The sequence below is a fragment of the Rattus norvegicus genome, chromosome 10 (assembly GCF_036323735.1).
Source record: "Rattus norvegicus strain BN/NHsdMcwi chromosome 10, GRCr8, whole genome shotgun sequence".
In the NCBI taxonomy this organism is placed as follows: domain Eukaryota; kingdom Metazoa; phylum Chordata; class Mammalia; order Rodentia; family Muridae; genus Rattus; species Rattus norvegicus.
Window position 1 is genome coordinate 44,388,655 of NC_086028.1, and position 25,908 is coordinate 44,414,562.

Here is a 25,908-nt window from a genome sequence, read left to right on the forward strand (position 1 = left end):
CCAAAAGCAGGAGTGCAGCCTCTAGTGACTTAGCACTAAGTCTCCTAATAAAAGGAAATGCATGTGCTCCTCAGCGATCTCTATGCACCAGCCAGAGGACCGGTGACACCATTCACCGGGGACATACTGAGCGTTTGTTCAGCACTCCAGTCGCTAGGAGATGCCACAGCAAAATGGGGGCACATCGCATCAACACTTCCTCACACTAGCTTGGACATCTGCTTCCAAGGGCTAATGATGGGAATTCTCCGGTTAAAAAAATAAAAACCGGGGGCGGGGCCCCAGGGCATGATTGACAGGCTCATTCCACCCTGACGAGTGGAGGTCAAAGCATGTGATTGGTCTCTACTCTGTATGCATCACCATAGCTGTGCGCCCATCTACTAACAGGCATTTTCCTACAGGCAGTGTATAGGAGGGCATCTTCTAACTCCCCCGAAAAGGAGGGAAAGGGACCACAGAAAGCCAAAGCTGAGAATACAAGGAAGTCCTGAGACAGTAACAGTTGTAACAAGTATCTGGACTGTGGCTTCTCCTCACCCTGAGTCAGTGGGATGCAAACAGCTCAGGCCGTGGAGAACAACATGTGGCTCTGGAAGAGAACCTACAAGTTTCCAGTTCCTCCGATCCAAGCATGATCACTCTCCCAGGTGACGGTTGCATCGTCCCCTTACAACCAAGAACCAACTGACTCAAACAGAACCAATCAAAGGGCTCTGAGCAGGCTCTCGAACAAGCAGTGAAGTACTACTGTGTGGACACCACTCGAGGTGTCCAAGAAAGGCCTGCCCCTGCCTGTTTTGACTCACTGAGCCCACGGAGGTAAGATGGCAGGACACAGGATGGAAATACACAAGGTTTAACAGAAAGAACACAGTGGTCAGCCATGCAAACGATCCACCCATCCCCTCAACACAAGACAAACTGGTATCTCAACTCTAACCTGTGACGTCCAGGCGGAAGGAGACCTTCTGTCCCCCGGCCTCACAGCTGTACTCCCCAGCATCCGCCTTGCCCGCCTGCTGCACCACCAGCCTCCTGGAGCAGCCCGAGGCCTCCACGCGCACCTTGGAGCTGGAGCTCAGCTTCTTCCCGTCCTTGAACCACATCACTTCAGTCTGGGCCTGGGCCACCTCGCAGCTCAGTGTGGCACTGGCCCCCGCCTCTGCCTTCACCTCGCTGCGAGCCTGCTGCTCCTTGGCAAACACCACCTTGGGCTCTGGGGACAAATGGAGACACTCAGAGTTAGAGGCACTGTCTAGATGAGCAAACTTGCAACCAGAAAGACCCTGGAGGGCAGAATGTCAGCAATCTCTGCACTATGCTCAGGAGAAGCCCTGGGCCTCTCAGCACAGGGAAGGTCATTCTCCCTATCCACCCAGAGAACATCCCAAGTCCTGCAGGGGGTGCCTCAAATGCAGATAACACCAAATACAATGCATATGCTTCTCCTGAAGTGCCCCTGATAACGTTTACTTGATAAACCAGGCAAAGGAAGAAATTCATAAGGCAGCTATGGTGGTGCATGGCTTAAAACCAGCACTCAGGAAGCAGAAAACGGCAGAGGCTAGCCTGGTCTACATAGCTGGTCCAGGCAAGACCAGCCAAGGATACATAGTGAGACACTATCTCAAAAAAGAAAAAGTTGACGTGGCTATGCACACCCTTGAATCCCAGCACTTGGGTGGCAGAGGCAAGTGGACTCTATGAGTTCTTGGCCAGCCTGGTCTACAGAGTGTGTTCCAGGGCAGCCAAGGATATGTAGAAAGACCGTCTCAAAATAAACAAACAAAAAAATCACAACAATTAATGATAAAATAGAAAAATTAAAGCAACACAGTATAACAAAAACCCACACTCTGGGCCACTATTAATTAAAATACAGACCATCTGAACAGAGGTGATGTGAAGCCCTGACAGCCCACCTGATGAATTATTTCTGGAATTTTCCCTGTATTGTAGAGCAGTAGAGGGCAGTGGGGAAATAAATCCATGGTGTGTTACTCAGGATAAAAAGAATGACCGTCACAGTCAGACACATGCCACACCGCTCCTTTCTGGTGTCACTAGACAGAATGTTAGCCCAATTTTTAAAAATAATTCTTTATTTTTATTTTATGTGTTTTGCCTGCGTGTATGTTTGTATGTCTGTATGTCTGTATGAGTGTGTCGGGTCCCTGGAACTGGAGTTAGAGAGTTGTGAGCTACCACATGGTTGCTTGGAATCGAACCTGGGTCCTCTGGAAGAGCAGTCAGTGCCTTAACCACTGAGCCATCTCTCCAGCCCCGGTACAACTTTCACCAGTAATGTCTTTTAGGCACGAAGTTTAGGATCTCTGTACATATCTTCACAGTAGAGAACTGACAGCCACAGGCAGGCCAGACGCTTCCCGTGTTTCATTGCTTGTCTTTCTCATCATGTATGGAAGTCTCTGCTGAATCCCTGGGTTTTTAATTTTTATTAAGCTTTATCGTTGTATGTGATATGGGTAGGAGGTATTCCACTGCTCACACGTGGAGGCCAGAGGACAACTTTGTGTCGTTAGTTCTCTCCTTCCGTATTTACATGAACTCCAGGGACTGAACTCAGGTCGTAAGGTTTGTTCAACAAGTGCTTTTCCCCGCTGAACCATCTCACCAGTCCTAAACCACAGTTCTAGATTTCACTGTATTTGGATGTGTTTTATGGTGGTCACTGTGTTTATTCTATGAAAGAACTTGTTCCTGGGTTCTGGGTGGCTCAGCAGTAAGGCTGTGCTTAGAATATGCAGAGCTCTGTAGCTCTGTATTTCATTCTTAGCATGAGAGAGAGAGAGAGAGAGAGAGAGAGAGAGAGAGAGAGAGGCAGAGACAGAGAGAGAGAGAGAGAGAGAGAGAGAGAGAGAGAGAGGCAGAGGCAGAGGCAGAGGCAGAGGCAGAGACAGAGACAGAGAGAGGTCTGTATTTCATTCTTAGCATGAGAGAGAGAGAGAGAGAGAGAGAGAGAGAGGCAGAGGCAGAGACAGGTCTGTATTTCATTCTTAGAGAGAGAGAGAGAGAGAGAGAGAGAGAGAGAGAGAGAGAGAGAAACAGAGCTAGAGACAGAGACAGACAGAGAGAGAGAGACAGAGCTAGAGACAGAGACAGACAGAGAGAGAGAGAGAGACAGAAACAGAGCTAGAGACAGAGACAGAGAGAGACAGAGAGACAGAGACAGAGACAGAGAGAGGTCTGTATTTCATTCCCAGCACAGTACAGTGTGTGTGTGTGTGTGTGTGTGTGTGTGTGTGTGTGTGTGTGTCTGTTCCATTGGCATTCTATAAGTTCTGGTATTCCCTTAGACCCTAGAGTAACTACTTAAGTACTTCATGATAACTACATGGGAGGATCTTTGAATGTCTCCAAAACATAAACACAAGAGGAAGTGAAAACGTTGACAGCCAGAGTGCGATCAGTGCACATCAGTGCACATCACAAACTATCCGATTCCACACTGCACCTCGCCGAGTACCACTCTACATTGGCTAAAGATGATGAATTCAACCCTGAAGTAGAATCATGGAAACATCTGCATGCCACCTTGAGGGTTTGTGTTTCTCCTTTTACTCCGAGTCTGGGACTCAACTAGAGTTGGCTTTGTACGTGCTGATTCCTGCACTGTTTTTTCAAGAGGGTCGAATGGTCCAAAATCTTCCACAAAGCACAATCACACTGTCTGCAGGCCTTCCTTGAGTCCCAGAGGAGAGAGGAGAAGTGTAGTGGGGTGGGGGAATCACTGCCGTGAGGGGACATTTCTGCTCCTTCAGTCTGGCTGCCTGTCCCTGCACTAAGATGTCTGTGTCTTCAGTTATTGATTTTACTATATTCTAACACATGGCACAGCAAAGACCCCTACCTTTACTTCAGGTGTGCTGTTTGGATCTGAAATCCTCCCCAAAGACCCACATGTTGGAGTCTTGGTCCCCAGAGTGGTGCCCCAGGTAGCTGTACTATTTAGGGGTCTAGTCGAATATTATTGGTCTCTGGGTGCATGCACTCCAGGAAGACTGGGGACCCAGCCCGCTTCCTCTCCCCTGAACATTCCAGCATGAAGAAAGTAGTTTGACAGAGAAGAGGGCAGACGTGTGCATCGACAGGATCACCTAGACTAGACCACCAGCCCATCTCCCACCACATGCCAACAAGCAGCCTTGATACCTGAACACCCACCCACCTGCCACGTCCAGGCGGAAGGAGACCTTCTGTCCCCCGGCCTCACAGCTGTACTCCCCAGCATCCGCCTTGCCCGCCTGCTGCACCACCAGCCTCCTGGAGCAGCCCGAGGCCTCCACGCGCACCTTGGAGCTAGAGCTCAACTTCTTCCCGTCCTTGAACCACGTCACCTCAGTCTGGGCCTGGGCCACCTCGCAGCTCAGTGTGGCACTGGCCCCCGCCTCTGCCTTCACCTCACTGCGTGCCTGCTGCTCCTTGGCAAACACCACCTTGGGTTCTGGGGACAGTTAGGGACACACAATGAGAGATTCAATATAGTACCTATTTCTCAGACACTAATTCTCCTGGGTTCCATGAACTGTGTGCTTGAGGACATCAGGTGTCCAGTGGGATTAGACATGTCTTCACAAACTGTGACTTTTGTCTCCGTGACTCAAGGGAACATTTGGAAGTTAACCTCACTCACGGGCAACTTCAAGTCCAGGGGAAAGGAGCTGGGCTACTTCGGCGCCTTTACCTATGGTTTACCGTCTCTGCCGAGCTCATGGCAGACTGTTGCTCCCAGAGCTGGCCTACTGTGCGCTCTGCAGCCTCCATTCCCTGATGGTTTTATCCACACATAAAGTAAGCACAGGCACTTGTTCATCTCCGTGAACTTCAAATGTGCCTCTCCCCATAGAACCCATACCTAGGAACAAAGCATCCCAGCTCCCCATCCACACAGACTGCCTCTACACTGGCACATACACACACACACACACACACACACACACACACACACACACATACACACACACACATACACACACACACATACACACACACATACACACACACATACACACACACACATACACACACACATACACATACACACACACATACACACACACATACACACACACATACACACACACATACACACACACATACACACACACATACACACACACACATACACACACACACACACACACACACACACACACTGTTCACACACAGCCACGACTCTGACTTCTGTCACCGTCAGTTACTCCGACCTGGGCTTTGAGTTCACACCAGTCAGGCCAGTTACGTGCTCTGTGCTGATGCTCCTCCTGCTCAGTGACTGACCCCAAGCTAACCACGATGGTCCCCTAAGGCAGTGTGGCTCAGCAACATGATAGCTGCCTCAGTCTGTGTGACCCACACAGTGGGGGAGTCAGCCGACCACCAAGCCTTCACCACATGTATCATATTATATCTGGGGTGTCTGTGTGCTTCAGTTTGACTCACCAACCAACCACATTACATAGTACTTGTTCATCTAATCCAAGCATTGTAGTGCACTGCTTTAACTTGAGAGGCAGAGACAGGCAGACCTCTGTGAGTTCCAGGCCAGCCAGGGGCACACAGTAAAAAGAAGGAGGAGGAGGTGGAAATAGAGGGGGAGAGAAAGGGCAGAAGTTTGCTCCTTCGAGCTGCTGCATAAACACCACGACTGAACGACTTTCCCTTCTCCTTCTTACAGCTCATTTGGGCTGTTTACCTGGAGATGTAATCGGGAAAGTGTACTTGGGTGGCTGGGGAGATGGCGCCATGGTTAGGAACTCAAAACTGTTCTTACAGAGGATTAGAGTTCAGTTCCTAGCACCCCTTGTGGTGGTTTAAGAATAACTTCCACAAGATCGAATATTTGGACCCCAGTTGGGGGAGCCGTTTGGGAAGGCTGGGACGTTTGGCCTTGCTATAGGAAATGTGTCACTAGCAGGCTTTGAGGTTGCAAAACACTCCCACCGTTCCCACTGTGCCTCTCTCACTCGGCCTCCTGATTAAGATCAAGATGTGAGCTCTCAGCTACTCTGGCCAGCATACTTGCTACCACACCACCCTACCCTGATGGACCAATCAAATGCTTCTTTTACAAGTTGTCTTAGTCATGGTGTTCTGTCATAGCAGTAGAAAAGTAACTAAGACACCCATGCTGAATGGCTAACAACTGCCTGTAACTCCAGCCCCAGGGGATCCAAAACATTCTTCTGGCCTCCTAGCCCATCCACACTATGTGCACAGACCTATATGTAGGCAAATATACATATGCATCATATACATATACACATACACATATATAATACATCATATGCATATGCATCATATGTTAAAAATATCCTTGGATACTATCTTGGGTGATGGGAATGTCAGCACAAAGGGCTTTGTGTGGCTTTAAGAGATTGCTTAAACTGTTAACAAGTTCTCCATAATCATTTCTACATCTGTCGTCATCCATGTCCTTAACTGTGCATGCTTCATCCATCCCTAACTGTGATGGTTTATATATGCTCGGACCACGGAGTGGCACTATTAGAAGGCGTAGCCCTGTTGGAGTAGGTGTGTCAGTGTGGATGTGGGCTCATCCTAGCTGCCTGGAAGCCAGTCTTCTAGCAGCCTTCAGATGAAGATGTAGAACTCTCAGTTCCTCCTGTGTCATGCCTGTCTGGATGCTGCCCTGGTCCCACCCTGATGAGAATGGACTGAACCTGTGAACCTGTAGGCCAGCCCCAATTAAATGTCTGAATATTTGCCTTGGTCATGGTGTCTGTTCACAGCAGTAAAACCCTAAGACACTAATGAATTCCTATGTCATATAACTCCAGCTTCCATGATCCTGTTCATGTCCACATCTGTAAGAGACCTTCATTTAAAATTAAAATGGTTTGTCCTTAATTTGGAAAGGTAATTTAATTACACTAAAATTAAAATGAATATTTTATTAAGACAACTGACTTAGGAAACTAATTATTTCACTAGAATAAAATCTTCAAAGGCCCGTGTGACACGGGAAAGTGCAGGAGAAGGTCGTAGGGCCTCAGTGACTCCAGATGAACTCGCGTTCATTCAATGGCCACCACTGCCGAGGTGAGCAGAGACCTCCTGGGGGTGGAGCTGGAAGGTCTGCAGTGAACAACAGAGGCTCACACTCCACCTTCTCATGGGCAGGGCACAAATACAGACCATACGTAGCACATTGGTCCGTGAATTAGAGATGTCATCTGTGTTGGTGTGGTAGAAGAAACAGATGACCTAGACTCTGTGGTGCAGGAAGACCTCGGTGTGCTGTGGTACTTAAGAGACTCACAGCCAGACAAGTAGGACATGGAGGGATAACTACCAGAGATCTGCACTCATGACCGAGAGCGTGGGTACCTGGGCTGTGGCACAGAGAGTGCTGGGGAAGGTGTCTGTCACCTCTGGCTCCCCAACCCCTGCTTTTCCATACTGGATAGAGTGTGACAATGAAACCCAAGCCTGGGACTAGGCTCAGGGCTTCTCCAAGAGAAAAGAGCTGTGAGGGTTCAAAGCCAGCCTGGGATACAATAAGACCCAAAAAGTAAATATGCGAAGAGTAAATAAACAAACAAGAGGAAGGACCAATGAGATGGCGGATATCTCCTTTACATAGACTCCAAATTTATGATGCTAACCTCCAGTGAACCAAGATAGCTGAGGCCCATAAGCTAGCACTTTCCCTTCTGTGACTGAAGGGTTGTGGAAGACCTGTGGTAAATGGCTACACAGCCAGCTGAGTCTGCTGATGTTGCCAGAGCAAAATGCCTGAGGCTGGTACTTCCCTAAAACAAAAAGGTTTGTTCAGCTCACAGTTCCAAAAGTTGAAGGAAACGCCTTGACAGCAGCTAGGTTCTAACGAGGACCCATAGAAGGTGGCACCACAGTGACAGGAGAGGAAGGAGACTTGAGAGGTGCCAGGCTCACTCCGGAGTGCCCATTCTCACAGGAACCTGGCGCACTGCACTGAGCTACTTAGAAGCCCCACAAACCCTATTCCCATTGGGGCCTGCCCTGTAAATGTTTCCCCATCTCAACACAGTAGGAATCAAACACCAGCACATGAGCTTCTGTGAGAACCCACACATCCAGACCAGAGCAGAGACCAGCAGAGACACTCTGAAGGCTGGGGTGGACACTTCAGCTGGAGGGTGGCTGCAGGACTCCTTGGAGGACTGTGGCCAGGGCTTGAATAAATGAGGGTTAGGCAAGGCCGATCAAACTGCAGCAGGCCCGGAATGGCTCTGATACTGAGTGTTCCCCACTGCCCAGCAAATAGAGGGTGCTCCTTGCTCTGGAACTAGGGAATATCATCACAATCAAATCAAGCATAAAGTGTGTAGAAGTTACTAAAAAAGAAATTCTAGGGTGCCGGAGAGATGGCTCAGTGGTCGAGAGCACTGACTGCTGTTCAAAGGTCCTGAGTTCAATTCCCAACAACCACGTGGTGGCTCACAACCATCTGTAATGGGATCTGATGCCCTCTTCTGGTGTGTCTGAAGACAGCTACAGTGTACTTATATATAATAAATAAATAAATCTTAAAGAAAAGAAAAATTCTCTGTCACAACAGGACAGGAATGGATATGAGGAAAGCCCCCAACTGCAAAAATGGCAGGGCCAAGTGGGAGGTGGTGATGTCATGGGGGTCCACCTTCGGGAACAGCCCCACCATTAGAGCTATTGGACAAGGGTGCAGCCATAGGGAGATGAAAAGACACAAGTGTGGGCAGGTTACTAAGGATAGAGCTCGATTGCAGAGGATATAATTAGGATGGGAAAGGCCCTGGATTCAACACCAAAATGTGTGTGTGTCTGTCTGTCTGTCTGTCTGTCTGTCTGTGTGTGTGTGCGCGTGTGTGGGTGTGGGTGTCTCTGTGTCTGTGTGTGTGTGTATGTGTGTGTTTGTGTGTGTGTGTATCTGTGTGTGTTTGTATGTGTGTCTGTGTATGTATGGTGTGTCTGTATGTGTGACTGTGTGTAAATGTCTCTGTGACTGTGTATATATGTGTGTTTCTGTATGTGTGTCTGTGTGTCTATGTGACTGTGTGTTTCTTTGTATATTTATGTGTCTGTGTGTTTGTATATCTAGATGTCTGTGTGTATCTGTGTGTGTGTGTTTATCTGTGTGACTCTCTGTGTCTATGTGTGTCTTGTGTGTCTGTGTGTCTTGTGTGTCTGTGTGTTTGTGTATCTGTGTGTCCGTGTGTGTATGTGTGTCTGTCTGTGTGTCTATGTATGACTGTGTGTGTCTATGTATGTCCGTATGTGTGTGTCTGTGTATTTGTGTGACTGTGTTTGTGTCTACATGTGTCTATTTGTGTGTCTGTGTGTCTGTGCATGTTTATGTGTCTCTGTGTCTCTGTGTGTTTGTGTATCTGTGTGTCTGTCTGTGTGTGACTGTGTGTGTCTCTGTGTGTCTGTGTGTGTCTCTACGTGTGTCTGTATGTCCATGTGTCTGTGTGCCTCATTGCATTGTGTTTTCTAGAACAGACGACTAGTGAATGGGAAGATGGGCCAAGAGGAAATATGTACACTAAAGCGAAGAGAGAAACATGTCTTCACAAGGAGAAGACATGTGTCCTCATCACCGTCTGTCATGAAGGAAAGTTGGGCAAAAACTCAGGGCAGGAAGCTGAGGTAGGAGCTGACATGGAGGCCATGGAGAAGTGCTCCTCGTGGCTTGCTCAATCAGTTTGTTTCTTTCTTTCACCTATGTAAAGGGTTTTCATGTCGTTTTTAATGTACAGAACTAACCCGAATTTTTAATTGGGATTTTACATGTGATTCCTTCATTGTCCAAGTTCGAGATTTCTGAAGATAGCCCTTTCTCAAAGAAAGATCTTAAATCCAGTTGTGCTATCGACCCACGATTCCTTTATTCTTTCATCTCTCTTTAAATTGAAGACATGTACTCAGGACAACTTCCAACTTCTCCACCAGAGGCTCTCTGGCAATTTTTTTCAACAATTTACTTCAGGAGTCATTTCAAAGTAAACCTGCCTTTTGCTTGCTGACCCCCACCCTCTACTTCTCTTAAGAATGATTTCAGATCATATTCATTCCTGACACTCTCAGAATACTAATCTGTATGCAGGATATGCCAGTGCCACTTAAATAGGCATCCACTCACAGGTAACTCCAGCTCCAACCTCACGGTCAAGACAAGCCTTGTGGGCTGGAGAGATGGCTCAGTGGTTAAGAGCACTGACTGCTCTTCCAGAGGTCCTGAGTTCAAATCCCAGCAACCACATAGTGGCTCACAACCATCTGTAAAGAGATCTGATGCCTTCTTCTGCTGTGTCTGAAGACAGCTACAGTGTACTTATATAGAAAATAAATAAATCTTTAAAAAGAAAAAGAAAAAGATAAGCCTCATTAGTAACAACTAGCATTCTTTGAGCTGTCTTGTGTGTCAAAACTCACACTGAACAGTCAGTCCTGGGTTGCAAAAGATTTATTTATACAACTGTTTTCTATATCTACCTGCTTTTGTAAATACCCCAGGAGCACTACCCGGGGTAGGCACTCCACCTGGTGAGCTGAGGTCTCCACATCAATCACTAATTCAGAAGATGCCCCACAGGCCTGCCTACACCCCAATCCTACAGAGACATTTCACAACTGAGTGTCCTTCTTCCCAAGTGACTCTGGCTTGTGTCAAATTGACATGATATTACCAACACAACTGCCAAAAATCAGTGTTTTCAAACAAAAAGAAATTTCAAAAACTCACACCCCCAGAGACCTGCTACAGCAGACACCAGTGGAGCCAAGGTCTTCAGGGGGAACCTAACATCCACCCAAATCATGGCTCTGACGAAGCAAGTCAGAGCCCATCTGTGCCTTGTCTTAAAATGGCAATGGTCAGGACTCTCCCTCGTAGAGTTGCTGAGAAGTTTGAAGTCTTTTAAAAATAAGAAGCATCTCACAAAATCAAGGCACCTGAATATGTTCGGCAATCTCTAGCAGTGATTATAGGTCAAGCTCAGAGAGCAAACAGGTCACAAGGCAGCAGTGTCTCACATTAATGTCTAATATGCACACTACAGAACATTAAAAATAAAGAAAAAAGAAAGACCCACCTGCCACATCCAGACGGAAGGAGACCTTCTGTCCCCCGGCCTCGCAGCTGTACTCCCCAGCATCTGCCTTGCCCGCCTGCTGCACCACCAGCCTCCTGGAGCAGCCCGAGGCCTCCACGCGCACCTTGGAGCTGGAGCTCAGCTTCTTCCCATCCTTGAACCATGTCACCTCAGTCTGGGCCTGGGCCACCTCGCAGCTCAGTGTGGCACTGGCCCCGGCCTCTGCCTTCACCTCGCTGCGTGCCTGCTGCTCCTTGGCAAACACCACCTTGGGTTCTGGGGACAGATAGTGACACAGAATCAGAAACCATTTGAGTCATGAAAGTCACACAGAGAAAGACCTGGATGTGGCTGCTGTGAGTGGTGAACACCCTCCAGGCTCTGTACTCACTGAATCCAAAAATAGCCCTGGGCCTGTTAGCACAAAACCACAGTTCGTCCACACATCCCACCACTGCCTCAGGGGCAGTTCAGGAAGAGCAGAGACACTGGGGAAAGACTATGAATAAACACTACTTGATAACGGAAAGTCAGGGCTGCCAAGTGAGCTGCAGCCCCTTGGGCTGCTCTGTCCTTTTCACCTGCAACCATAAATCAGACTCAAAGGGGAATTCTCATACAGAAGACTTCAGTTTGGATGTGGTGAAGCAGAGAGGCAAAGCACTTACCTAGCATGCACCAGCAGGAAGTGCAGGCATGCATGCTGTATGCTCTTTCTCTCTCCCTCTCTCTCTCCCTCTCTCTCTTTCTCCCCGCTCTCCCTTTCCCTCTCCCCCTCCTCCTCCCTCCTCTCCACCTCTCCCTTTCTTTCTTCCTTCCTCTTCCCCTCCCCCTCCCTCCTCTCTCTCTCCTTCTCTCTCTCTCCCTCTCTCTCTCTTTCCCTCTCTTCCTCCTTCTCCCCCTTCCCCCCCCTCACACACACAGCACTGCACAGACTAGGGCCTAGATGATGTCATAGACTAGGGCAGCCTGCTTGAACTGCCGAAGCTAACTTATGTGGGTTATAAGGGAGAAGGGTCCTTGGTGACTAGTTAAGTCACTAGTCACTCCTGACCATCCCATAGACTGGGAACTAACTAAGAACAACTTATAGCTACTTCTTGGTAGCTGTGAGTTTAGCATGAATAACATCACTTGAGACACCTGCAAGGTCAGAGGACAACATCACCAACCGGCAGGTGGCAGGCCATCAGGGTCAGTAAGTATGAGCTGCAGTCAGAGGTAGCAGAGGAGGCATTTTGACCTCTAAGCGGGCAGGCAATGCAGGCGATCTCTTTGGTTGGACTAGGAGTTCAGTAATAGGCTATGGGGCTCTAATTGGTTAACTAAAACGTAATTGCCTCAGTCTGTGCCCAGTTTCTGCCATAAGTCCTATAGAAACTTCCAGACAAAGATCAATGCCTTTTCCCCTCTGAGAACCCATCCCACTCTGGGGACTTTTACTTTTGCCTAATGTCTCTTAGCGAAACCTGCTTCTACTTTGTTTTCTCCCACAAGTGTCCAATCTCTTATTTTCATTGGCATGAATCAACAAACCAAGAGCCATTGTCTCACGTTGACTTTTGGTGGTTACTGAGTTTCCGTTGCCTTAAGTCTCAGCTCAGCATGACTGGGCTGAGAAAGGTCTTGATGGTCTCAATTCTGCTTTAGTATCCAGGAGAAGGGCAGAGAGTATTTCAGAACACCTAACTGAACCCCCACAGCCCGTGGCTCAGAGTTGATACAGTTTCAAATATGATTATGTGATTAAAAGTCCTCCTTACCCTGGCTGAACATGAATTAAAATTTCCCTTTAATAGATGCCTCATGTGGGACTGGATGAGACCATAGAGAGCTGTGAGTGAGAGAGACCTCAGACAGAGAGACATTGGTCAGCTGAGCCCTGCACACAGGTAAGACCAGAGCCCATGGCACTAAGGTACAGTGGTAGACCTGAGCAGGCACTGAGAACATGAAATGGGACATTACAGCATGAAGACACATCATGAGGCACACGGAGGCCCTGGCCAAGAGGAACACATCCGCCAAATGGGCCAGGATCAGGCACAGGGATGCGACTGGCAGGGGATATGAGATAGGAAAAGATGGTGCTCAGTGGAGAAACCAGTGGGCTGCCTGGCCATAACCAGGCTCCTAACATTTGTAAACACCCACCTGTGACGTCCAGGCGGAAGGAGACCTTCTGTCCCCCGGCCTCACAGCTGTACTCCCCAGCATCTGCCTTGCCCGCCTGCTGCACCACCAGCCTCCTGGAGCAGCCCGAGGCCTCCACACGCAGCTTGGAGCTGGAGCTCAGCTTCTTCCCGTCCTTGAACCATGACACCTCAGTCTGGGCCTCGGCCACCTCGCAGCTCAGTGTGGCATTGGCCCCGGCCTCTGCCTTCACCTCGCTGCGTGCCTGCTGCTCCTTGGCAAACACCACCTTGGGTTCTACAAATAAACAGAGACATACAGTTGTTATAACTAAATTAGAGTCCACCTTGGATCCCAAAATCTGTTGACTCTAAGACAACATTCTGTTAGTCCTGATTAAGGTTTTCACTCTGAGCAGTATATCTGTTGACAATTCTCTCGGTGAATGTTTTTTGTGAGTACTAAACTCTCTGAAGGTACCTTTTGAAACAGTGTTATTTTGCCTTCACTTCTTAAAGACAGTTTAGCTGGGTATGGAATCTGAAGTTGACCTTTGTTTGCCTCAATACTTTGGATACTGTGTCATCACTGTTCCTCTGTTTCTTGTTGCCCAAGTCTACACTGTACCTCACAGCTCCCTCTTCCTTACTCTCCATGCCCCTTGGTGTTTGTTCCACTCTGCAAGAGCTCTCAAACCCCTGCCTCTTCTCTCTGTCACTGTCTCTCCCCAGACCTCATCATCTCCTATCTGGAGTAAGGAAAAGCCTCACACTTGGTCTCCTCACCTTCGGTCTCCCCTTGTCCAAATCAGTTCTCCATTTAGTCTCCTAAAAGCCAAATGTGTCACCTCCATGTCCCTATCTCCAGGGATCTAAAGGACAAAGGACAACTCCCTTTGGTGGACATGTCTGGCTGTCTCCAAATGCTCCCAGATGTGTAGGATGGCCCGACAGAATGAGCATGAGCTTTTGAATGCACTTCCAATTACAGATTTGTAGCTCCTTTTCCATTTTTATCATAAAAGCAATTGAAGCAGTAGCTCCTCCCCTCCTGCTATAAAAAACTTAAATTTAAAAAGTAGGAGGGACTCTGAAAATGGCAAAGGTTTACAGTGATCTAAGGAACAATAGATGTACGGTCCAGAAAAACAACTGAGTACAGGTCACAACTGCCAGATGTGAGGAACTTAATATCACTGGTCCTCAGCCCCTCCACTTCAAGGGGTCCTTAAACCCAGCAGTGCCTCAGCAGCCCCAGACAGAGCAGGGCAGGCCAGGTCCCCAGACAACTGGAATTGTCTGGCATGTGTGGTGACCCCTGCATGGCATGCACAGACTGTCTCCACTGAGTTTTCAGTGCAGAGCACTGTCCCCAGCAAGGACCATGGAGCAAGAGGAGGTCTTTACTGAGTTCCAGGCTTCCCTGGATGGTGGAAGACAGGTTTTAGCAAACAAGTTAGGGAATGAAATTCTACCACGGGCTTGGAAATGTGTCAGCATCTCTTAGCACAGCCACCATGCAGAGAAAGGCATGCACACCTGGGCTACCTCAGGGCTCTGAGGAAATATTGTATCCATGGTTACTGACTAGCACTACCATCCTGTGATGAGGAATATGTACTGTACAGCCCAGCTCAGAGAGGCCACTAACACTCAAACACTACCAGCAAACAATGTTGGTGACAATTTTAAATAAACTTTCTTTTATAAAGAGAGCGGTGCAGAGATTCAAGGAAATAAAAAGTTGATTCTTTGGAAAAGATCAATAGAGCTGACTAACAATCAGCTAAACTAGGAAAAAAACAAATAAGAAATAACTCAATTTATCAAAATCCAAAATAAAAGCAAAATATCAAAACACTCTCTACAAGTACAAAGGTTTTCAAAAAATCATCATGAATGACTGTGTGTCAGCAAATAAGCCTGGTGCACACCTTTGATCCCAGCCCTCAGAAGGCAGAGGCAGGCAGATCTCTGTGAGTTCAAAGCCAGCCTGATCTTCAGAGTGTATTACAAGGACAGTCGAGGCTACACAGAGAAACCCTGTCTTGAAAACCAGAACGGAGAGATAGATAGATAGATAGATAGATAGATAGATAGATAGATAGATAGATAGATAGATAGCATACATACATACATACACACACATACACAAACACACACACACACACACACACAAAACAAATAAGATAACCTAGAAAGTTTCCCGGAAAACTCCACATTGAGAGGAGAAAGAGAAGACAGAAATCCTGGAGAGCCCACAGTCAGTAGGACTGAGTCTGTAACCTAAACACAAGAGCATCCAGACCAGAAGTAAGTTGTACAGCCCTCTCTACCATCAGGAACAATGGCCTACCTACTACCTAGAAATCCTCAGGGATTCACAAGAGAATTTAGCACTAAGAAGCAGCTTCGGCCCAGTTGCAAGTACAAGATGAACACGCAGAAATCAGGCTTCTTCCTGTGCATCAGCCGGGTGGCCATGGTATCTGATGGCTATTGAGAGCTTAGGAGTCATTGTTCTTTGAGAGCGTCACCGGTGCTAAGTTACCCCTGCCCCAGCCGACGATGGTGAATGCACATGCACACGAGGACAGCACTAACTGAACTTAATGGGGGGAGAAAAGAAGGAAATGGAAGATCTGTTGGGTGGGGTCAGGAGGAGCTGGGGGAGGGAGTGCAGTGGATATGATCATGATATGTACAGGTAGGAAGTTTTCAAAAGAATAAGGGGCTGGGTGGGGTTGGGGATTTAGCTCAGTGGTAGAGCGCTTGCCTAGCAAGCGCAAGGCCCTGGGTTCGGTCCCCAGCTCCGAAAAAAAGAAAAAAGAAAAAAAAAAAAAGAATAAGGGGCTGGAGAGATGCCTCAGTGGTTAAGAGCACTGACTGCTCTTCCAGAGGTCCTGAGTTCAATTCCCAACAACCACATGGTGGCTCATACCCCATTTGTAATGTAATGGGATCCGATGTCTGATGCCCTCTTCTGGTGTGTCTGAAGACAGCTACAATGTACTCATATGTAATAAATAAATAAATAAATAAATAAATCTTTTTTTAAAAAAATAAGGTAGAATTAAGGAAGAATTCCATCATCGTGGTGACACTAATTAGTAATAAGTTCATGAACAACTGAAAGTCTGGAACTATCCAGATAAATAAATGGATGGAGAGAGGCATTACCACAATCACAGATTTAAGTCTTCATCTTAAAATGGCAACATTCCCAAGCCTGACTAGTGCGGTCATATAAACCATATACCCTTACTTTGTACAGTTTGAGAAGTGACATTCGAGTTAACAGGGAAAGTCAGGGTACCTTGGATGGCCTATGCTATCTTTTTAAAAAGAAAGAGAGAGCTGGGTGGCGAAGAGTACTAGCTGCTCTTCCAGACGCCCTGAGTTCTGCTCTCAGCAGCCACATGGTAGCTCACAGGCATCCTTAACTCCCATCCCTGGGGATCTGATGCCCTCTTCTGGTCTTCATGGGCACCGGGTAGGCATGTGCTGCACAGACATATAGTCAGGTACAACACCCATACAGATAAAATAATGTCTAAGAAAATAGACAAATCCATTTTCAAAAGAGAAGGGAATAAAACTGGAGGAATTCCACTCCCCGATTTCCAAATCCACTATAAAATTACAGTTGTCCCGGGCTAGAGGCATGGCTCAGCAGTTGGGAGCGTGTGCTGCTCTTGGTAAGGACTGGAGTTTGGTACCCAGTGCTCATAAGACAGCTCACCACAAGCTGTCCCTCCAGTTCCAGGGGCTTCCTTCCCTGTCTGTACCCCCGCGCTACACATACATGGTAGGCATACATATGTGCAGGCAATATTTAATCACTGTGGTTTTCCAAGCATGGTAACACATGCCTTTAATCCCATCACTTCAGAGACAGAGCTGGGCACATCGCTATAAGTTTGAGGCCAGACTGCCCTACATTAGAAGTTCCAGGGGGCTGGAGAGATGGCTCAGTGGTTTAGAGCACTGACTGCTCTTCCAGAGGTCATGAGTTCAATTCCCAGCAACCACATGGTGGCTCACAACCATCTGTAATGGGATCTGATGCCCTCTTCTGGTATATCTGAGGACATCTATAGTGTACCCTATATATGAAATAAATAATTCTTTAAAAAATCATCTACCAAGGAGTCTTCATCTTAAAGATGCAGCGATGGTTCAACATGTATAAATCTGCAAATGTAATCTGCCATATACACAACTGAAAGACAAAACTGTGTGGTCATCTCACAGATGAAGAAGAAGAAGAAGAGGAAGAGGAAGAGGAAGAAGAAGAAGAAGAAGAAGAAGAAGAAGAAGAAGAAGAAGAAGAAGAAGAAGAAGAAGAAGAAGAAGAAGAAGAAGAAGAAGAAGAAGAAGAAGAAGAAGAGAAGAAGCAGTAGTAGTAGTTGTTGTTGTTGTTGTTGTTTCAGGCCAGCCAAGACTACATAGTGAGAACTTCCCCCCACAAAAAAAAATTTTCTAAAAAGAAAAGAAACAAAAAATTGACAGTGATTGATCAAACAAAAATGTTTCAAAGACCTAAGCAAAAGGTCAGAAGCCATGAGGCAACTGGAAGGAAGCATGGGAGAACATTTTAGTCAGTGTATTGATACAGGACCCTGAAAGCAAAGGAAAAAACGACTAATTTTAGCTTATGCATGTGCATGTGCGCACGCGCGCGCACGCACACACACACACACACACACACACACAGAGAGAGAGTGAGAGAGAGAGAGAGAGAGAGAGTGAGAGAGAGAGAGAGAGTGAGAGAGAGAGAGAGAGAGAGAGAGAGAGAGAGAGAGCTCTAATTCCCAATCCTTCCACTTTTAGATGTTGAATGTGATGTGTGATGGCTGGGGGCACAAGAGCCATGTGTGACCCTCAGGCAGAGATAAGAGGAAGACAGAGAGTAGAAGGAAGCCTTGACTCTGTGATAAAAGGTTAAAAAGACCCTCCATGATTAGACCTACCACCCCATTACCCACAGCAGGGTCTGCTTCTCTATGCTCTTGAGACCAGGCAAGCCTTTTGCTCAGCTCTGAATAAGCCACAAGCAGAGGTAACATTGGGTGCTCCTGTACCCTAAGGAAGAAGATCTGGTTACCTCAACAAGAGGCCCAAGTGACCCTCATGGAGACCACCACCCTGGCTACAAGCTGTTGTGAAGCAAGAGAGACCGCAAAAGGAGACTAAGGTCTCCAAACACAGCTCTGAGGTCAGCCCCATTGCTACAAAAGGGTCTCCTCCTCCCACACGACTACTTCCATCATGGATGTCTCAGTGGCGACATCAGACGCAAGCACAAGTCCAGCGTGGATTCCCAGCCCTGGTGACAGCACGCTGGATAGGTGAGCCATCAGTATACACCATAGTACCTCATGCCCATGGATAGGGGAGACAACAGCATACTGATCCTTTCTGCCTCTGAGTTTGAAGTTACTTGTCACTTAAGGAGAACTAGCTAATACATGCCCTCCAGAATCCTCCAGAATCCTCTACGACACACCCAGCACCTGGCCCGCACTGAAACACTTCCCCCAGGCTTGTCCCATGACATAGTCAAATGTCTAACCAACTGACCTGTGACGTCCAGGCGGAAGGAGACCTTCTGTCCCCCGGCCTCGCAGCTGTACTCCCCAGCATCCGCCTTGCCCGCCTGCTGCACCACCAGCCTCCTGGAGCAGCCCGAGGCCTCCATGCGCACCTTCGAGCTGGAGCTCAGCTTCTTCCCGTCCTTGAACCATGACACCTCAGTCTGGGCCTGGGCCACCTCGCAGCTCAGTGTGGCACTGGCTCCTGCCTCTGCCTTCACCTCACTGCGTGCCTGCTGCTCCTTGGCAAACACCACCTTGGGCTCTGGGGACAAATAGAGACACTCAGAGTTAGAGGAACTGTCTAGATGAGCAAACTTGCAACCAGAAAGACCCTGGATGGGTCGCTGGAGGGCAGAATGTCAGCAGTCTCTGCACTATGCTCAGGAGAAGCCCTGGGCCTCTAAGCACAGGGAAGGTCATTCTCCCTATCCACCCAGAGAACATTCCAAGTCCTGCAGGGGGTGCCTCAAATGCAGATAACACCAAATACAATGCATATGCTTCTCCTGAAGTGTCCCTGATAACGTTTACTTGATAAATCAGGCAAAGTAAGAAATTCATAAGCCACCTGGGCATGGCAGCATATGACTTTAATCCCAGTACTCAGGAGGCAGGGGCAGGCAGATCTCTGTGAGTTTAACGACAGCCTGGTCTACAACATGAGTTCCAAGAGAGCCAGGGCTACACAGAGAAACTCTGTCTCAAAAATACAAAAAAAAAAAAGAGGAGGAGGAGGAGGAAGAGAAAGAATAAAAATGAAGAGAGGGGAGGAAGGAAGGAAAGAAAGAAAGAGAAGAAAGAAAAAAGAGAGGGAGAGAGGGAAGGACAGAGGGAGGGGGGAGGCAGGAAGGAAGGGGGCTGGAGAGATGGCTCAAGGGTCAAAAGCACTGACTGTTCTTCAGAGGTCCTGAGTTCATCACTTCTCAGCCTTTTGGCTAAGATCAAGTGCAGAGGTCCTGATTTCAATTCCCAGCAGACACATGGTGGCTCACAACCATCTGATGTGAGCTCTGGTGCTCTCTTCTTGTACTCTGGGCATTCAGGTGTACATGCAAGAAGAATGCTGTGTCCATAACATATAAAATAAATCTTAAAAACCTTTAAGAAAGAAAGGAAGCAAGGAAAGAAGGGAGGAAGAAAGGAAAAAGGAAGGAAGGAAGGAAGGAAGGAGAAGGGAAGGGAAGGGAAGGAAGGAAGGAAGGAAAGAAAGAGGAAGGGAGAAAGAAAGAAAGAGAGAAAGAAAGAAAGAAAGGAAAGAAGGAAGGAAGGAAGAAAGAAAGGAAGGAAGGAAGAAAGAAATTCACAAGCCACGTATGCTGGCACATGGCTTTAATCTTACCATTTGAAAGGCAAAGAAAAGCAGATCTCTAAGTTTGAGACCAGCCTGGTCTACATAGCAAGTTCCAGGCAAGGCTGGCCAAGGTTACAGAGTGAGACCCTGTCTCAAAAACAAAAACAAACCCACAAACCATAAAACAAAAACAAAACAAAAAGCTCCAGGAAGATATAAAAATTATAAATACATACGTGGATTGTCCCAAAGGACTGACCTGCCACGTCCAGGCAGAAGGAGACCTTCTGTCCCCCGGCCTCGCAGCTGTACTCCCCAGCATCCGCCTTGCCCGCCTGCTGCACCACCAGCCTCCTGGAGCAGCCCGAGGCCTCCACACACACCTTGGAGCTGGAGCTCAGCTTCTTCCCGTCCTTGAACCATGTCACCTCAGTCTGGGCCTGGGCCACCTCGCAGCTCAGTGTGGCATTGGCCCCTGCCTCTGCCTTCACCTTGCTGTGTGACTGCTGCCCCTTGGCAAACACCACCTTGGGCTCTGGGAACAGATAGAGATACAGTAGGTCAGAGACTCTAGACTAAACATAACCCTTCTCCAGGGCCCAGGGTTCATCAAAGTCTAGCGATTGCCAAGGCAGCACTGCCCATAATTGACATGACAGCATGTGATCATAAACAAGTTCTGTACCACATGTGACCCAAGCCATGTGCTGTCAAGCTTCATCTGTGGAAAACTTGGATACGCAGTTTTGTCACTGCCCTAAGAACCTCCAGACCCGCTCTGATGTTTGCTGGCAGGTGAGCTACTATAGCCTCTGAGGCCATCACAGTCAGTTGCCTTTAAAATATTCCCTGCCTTGGGTTCCCAGAAACTGCAGGCCATCATAGCTTCCCAACTCTCCTACATGCAGAGACCATAGACAGCAGGAGGGAGGGATAGCTACCTCATCCCCAAGCCAGCAACCCACATCTTTCTGGACCACAGCGAAAGCAAGTACAAGAGAATGGAATGCAGTTGAGTCAAGCAAGACAGAGTGGCTACAAAGTCAAAGTCAGAGTGGAAGAGATCAGATGCACATCTATGGTCACATGGGAATTATGACAGAGCCAAGTAAGGACTCCCGAAGCCCTGGGGCCCAGCAAATAGGAGTTGACAGACAGAAGGATCACCCGCCATCTGCAGGACTTGCTCTACAACCAGAGGACTCCGTCCATAGTAAACAGACTAGAGCCACCACATCTGTTTGCTGTGCAAGCTCACCACCCCAGGTTGCTGTCAGCAGGGAAACTCCCAAAGATTGGCTCAGCCATCATTCTGTTTTGATCTTATGGTGGCCAAGTTACTGGACAGAGCTGAAGACTCACCAACACTGAGGTCTAAGGGCAGAACAAATACCAGCCCACGATACCTAGACATGTCCTCCAATAATCCCACTGGGCGCAACCCCAGCACCCACCTGTGACGTCCAGGCGGAAGGAGACCTTCTGTCCCCCGGCCTCACAGCTGTACTCCCCAGCATCTGCCTTGCCCACCTGCTGCACCACCAGCCTCCTGGAGCAGCCCGAGGCCTCCATGCGCACCTTCGAGCTGGAGCTCAGCTTCTTCCCGTCCTTGAACCATGTCACCTCAGTCTGGGCCTGGGCCACCTCGCAGCTCAGTGTGGCACTGGCCCCAACCTCTGCCTTCACCTCGCTGCGTGCCTGCTGCTTCTTGGCAAACATCAAATTGGCCTCTGGGGACAGTTGGACAAGGATAGAGAATCAGATTCAGAGAATCCTAACAAATTCCTCAGTTCCGGATTCTGATTAACAAACTCTGGGCTCTGCACAGCTCCAATTCCTACCACGAAGATCCTCCATGGCCTGTGGCTTGACTACGGTTTTTCTTATACCTGAATGTGTGATGGCCTGCTCTTCACTGGCCAGAACAGATCAGCAGGGAAGGGCCACAAGAAATGACTGGGCCAATCCTTACAGGCAGAGACAGTGTCCTCTCATTCCCTAATCTGCCCAGCTTCAGAAACACTTTCCACAGCGCAGAGGAAAGTCCCATTCATGAACACATCCCCGGTTTTCTCTACTAACCAGAGGCTGACCGTGGCATGACTTTTGCTTCTGGGTACGGCCAAGCTTACAGCCATGCACATTACTAAGAATTCTGATGCACGGAATGTATGCATTTGTAGGTTTTTAGAGCCTGGGTGAGACATGGCCGCACATGCCTCTGGAAGAGAGCAAAGAGTTTTCATCTATGGAGATATGTGTGGACCCCGCCCATGCAGTGATCCAGTTTGAGGAACCCCACTGCCCTGAAGGCTGTCGTTATCTCTGCCAGACCTGGCAGTCTGCAGCATCTTCTTGCAGGGAGCAATAGGAGGTCCCCTTGCCCTGCCTGGTGTCCAAAGCTGCTCCCAGACAGTGCCACAGTCCCATGTCATACTGCAAGAAGCAGTAGCAAGAGGGACCCAAGCATCTTGCTGTCTTTGCCCCAGCACACTTGCGCATGCCCCTGAGGTCCAGCTGGGCACCCAGTCACAGTATCCACATAGCCGTCTGCTATGTCTGTGAAGCCTACATGGTATAGATGTAGGTGACCAGACTTAGACCACACAGGACCCTGACTCTTGCCCAGACCAGGGAGGTTCCAGCCACAGCTAGCAAGTCCTTCTTCCTATAGAACTGAGCTACCCACCATCACTAACACACACACACACACACACACACAGACGCACACACAAACCCAAGCACAAGTACAAACCAACAGAGGCACACACATGCTCACACATATCACGCAGGTGCACATGCATGCACACACAGACAGGCACATCCACACAGATGTGTGCACCCACATATGCACACACACAGACACACACACATGTGCACACATATGCACATGTGTGCACGAGCGCGCACACACACACACACCAGAAAACAGCTACCCCACTGCCCTGAACCCCTCAGAGCATGCCTGGAACTACAGACAGAGAATAAACATCCAGAACCACAGTGCGGCACAAGGACAGATCTCAGCCCTACTGCCCACCTGTGCTCACCTTGCACCAACAGCTGGTAGGTGATGCGGCTCCCACGACTAACACACTCATAGAGCCCAGCGTCATCCTGTGCCACATCCCGCACCAGCAGTGCTTGCTTCCCAGCCGACACCTGCATCTCATACTTGGGTCCTAGGGACAGCTCACGACCATCCTTTAGCCAAGTCACAGCCGCAGCCTGGTCTGACAGCTCAGCCAGCAGCTGTGCCTCCTCATGCAGCTGGGCCAGCACCTCCCGGGCAGCCACGGCAGGAAGCTTGTTGCTGGGCAGCCCCAGAGCCCCTACACATCAGAGATGGTTTAACAAAAGGACAAAGAGACCACAAGAAGGTGGGCAAAAGGAGTCACAGACAGTGGAGGAGAGGAAAGGGGATGTGAGGGTAGAGAAAGAGAGATAAAAGGGAAGAGACCCAGGAAAGGGGGTGGGTTGGAAGCAAAGAAGCAGGTGTGGAAATCAAGTCAGTGGGAGGCAAGAGAAGAGAGGGGGATAAGGAGGAGTGGGGAGAAGGGACCGGTGAGTGCAGGATACCAGTAAAAAGACAGAGAGCATGGGGAAAACCAGTGTGGGGGGAGAGGAGCGGGGAGAGAGAAATAGGCAGAGAGGAGATAGACAGAAGAGAGAATGAGAGAAGAGGCAGTCAGAGATATGGTCCAACCTCAGGGACACGCACACACACACACACACACACACACACACACACACACACACACACACACACACCCAGCCTCAACTGCCAGCCTAGGCTGAACAGCCTCAAGCTACCTTGCCCCCTTTATCACATTGCCTCCAGACAAACCTTCTCTAAAGACGATCCCTCCTGCCCACCACCACACTGCAGAAGTAAAAAATGGCACTCTGGGACTCGGGCCTACCTCGGACCACCATTTGGATGCTGGTTTCAATGCCATTAGCCACAAACTTCAGCTGTGCCCCGTGCAAGCTGGCAGGCACCTCTCTGATGGTGAGCATGTGCCGGGTACGGTCACAACGGATCACGTATGTACTGCTCTCTTTCAAGGCCTTCCCGTCCAGGAACCACTCACCCGAAGACGCCACCGTGAGGTCCACGGAGAAAGTGACCTCACCACCCTCCATGGCCTCCACCGCCTTCAGAGGTGTCTTTACAGCCAGCGTGGGGACTGCAGAGCGAGCAGCATTAAGGGAAGAGTTGGGGACTGAAGAGAGCACAGTCTATCTTTCCTCCTCTTCCCTGTCCCCACACAGACAGAGTAGCTAAAGAGTCCCTGAGACTGGTGGGACCTGGGTCCTGTCTTAGGATACCCAACATCTTAGGGGGCTCCAACTTCTCCCAACCCATATCGAGAGTCCCCTTAAGATCATCCAGGCTCTCCTGGAGTCAGAATCATGCTTTGGGGTCAAGTAACTCAAGGGCAGGTGGCAGCCCCACCCCCACCCCCGTGATGTTACTAAATGGTCTTTACTCACCCAAGTGCATGGTCCCTGGAAACTCAAGGTAAGGACTGTGGCCAAAGTGATTGATGGCTGACACTCGGAACTGGAAGTCCCCTTCCTCAGCCACGCCAGCAATAGTAAACTCAGTTGTGGCCAGCCATTCTGCTTCATGACACCTGCTCCAGGCATAGGCACCCAGCTTCCTCTTCTCCACCACATAACCATCAATAGTGACAGGGCGGTCCCCATGGGGTGGTGGGGACCAGCTAAGGGTCACAGAACTCTCTGTCTTGGCCTTCACAACAGGGTCAGCAGGAGGGTACAGGGGTGGCCTCCTGGGTGCTGTGTGGAAAACAGGTTGAGCTCGCCAACTGAGAGCTCCCTCTCCCAGTCTGGGGTCACCAGAAAGCGAATGAATGGTGGAACTTGAGTCTCCCCCTGGGCACTGCTCCAGTGGATGGGATGGTAGCACACCCCATCAGTGGGCTCAGAAGCCTTTCCCCAGACCTGCTGCCACCCAGTTGAAGTGGGAAGTCCCTTCCTCAAGAGAGGAATTAACTTGGAGTGGAGGACACACGACCACCCTTTTCTGCCACCCTTGGACCTCCACTGGTAAAGGACGCCTACAGCATGGAGGGAAGACAGGAGTGTGGGTGTGTCCCTGCAGGCAGGGCCACGCAAAGACCATCCTTCCAGCCCTTACCTGATACACAGAACTGGGTAGTCGTTCTGCAGCCACCAGCCACGAAGGCCACCTCACCCATGTCCTCCAAGGTGCACTGGAAGATGGTCAGTGTGTGGCAAGTGCCTTCTGCAGTGATGGCAATCCTGCCCCCTGCCACCATCTCCTCCTGGTTCCGTAGCCACTGGACAGGGCCTTCGGGGACAGCCAGCTCCACCCAAAAGATGGCTGTGTCTCCAGTCCTCACTGCTGTTTTCCGAGGCAGCTTTCTGGTCAAGTTTCCTAGAGTAGGAAGATTGTCAAGATTGTAAGACAAGCCTCCTGTGGACCCCACTCTCCTTTTGCACACCCCCTACTCTTGGGACCTCCATCCCACCTTCCTATGTATCCAGCCCCATCCTCCCACCTGCTTCTCATGCACACGAGCTCTCTCTCTCTCTCTCTCTCTCTCTCTCTCTCTCTCTCTCTCTCTCTCTCTCTCTCTCTCTCTCTCATACACACCTGCCCAACCTCCCTCTATGCACTGCCAGGCTCAACTCTCCCCAGCCCCATACCACTACAAACCTCCTCCACGCCCTAGAACCTCCCCACCTACTGACTCACTGCTTGTACCCTCTTACCTCTCTGCCCGCCCCCTACACCC

At 49.1% G+C, this 25,908-nt stretch overlaps 1 protein-coding gene across 28 annotated transcripts in view; it reads right to left on the reverse strand.

Moving 5' to 3' along the window:
* Obscn (obscurin, cytoskeletal calmodulin and titin-interacting RhoGEF) overlaps positions 1-25,908 on the reverse strand; it is a 145,590-nt gene that overhangs the window by 114,969 nt on the left and 4,713 nt on the right. For 22 of the 28 annotated variants that reach the window (XM_063270110.1, XM_063270111.1, XM_039087250.1 and 19 more), the window contains exons 4-14: positions 25,287-25,547; positions 24,617-24,925; positions 24,043-24,309; positions 23,170-23,451; positions 21,574-21,849; positions 20,379-20,654; positions 18,815-19,090; positions 13,254-13,529; positions 11,100-11,375; positions 4,193-4,468; positions 944-1,219 (exon numbers count right to left, since the gene is read on the reverse strand). In XM_063270110.1, the coding sequence (XP_063126180.1) occupies positions 944-1,219; positions 4,193-4,468; positions 11,100-11,375; positions 13,254-13,529; positions 18,815-19,090; positions 20,379-20,654; positions 21,574-21,849; positions 23,170-23,451; positions 24,043-24,309; positions 24,617-24,925; positions 25,287-25,547 (3,051 nt within the window). The remainder of the gene's footprint in view (positions 1-943; positions 1,220-4,192; positions 4,469-11,099; positions 11,376-13,253; positions 13,530-18,814; positions 19,091-20,378; positions 20,655-21,573; positions 21,850-23,169; positions 23,452-24,042; positions 24,310-24,616; positions 24,926-25,286; positions 25,548-25,908) is intronic. The other 6 variants (XM_063270112.1, XM_063270109.1, XM_063270114.1 and 3 more) reach the window with 6 other exon arrangements.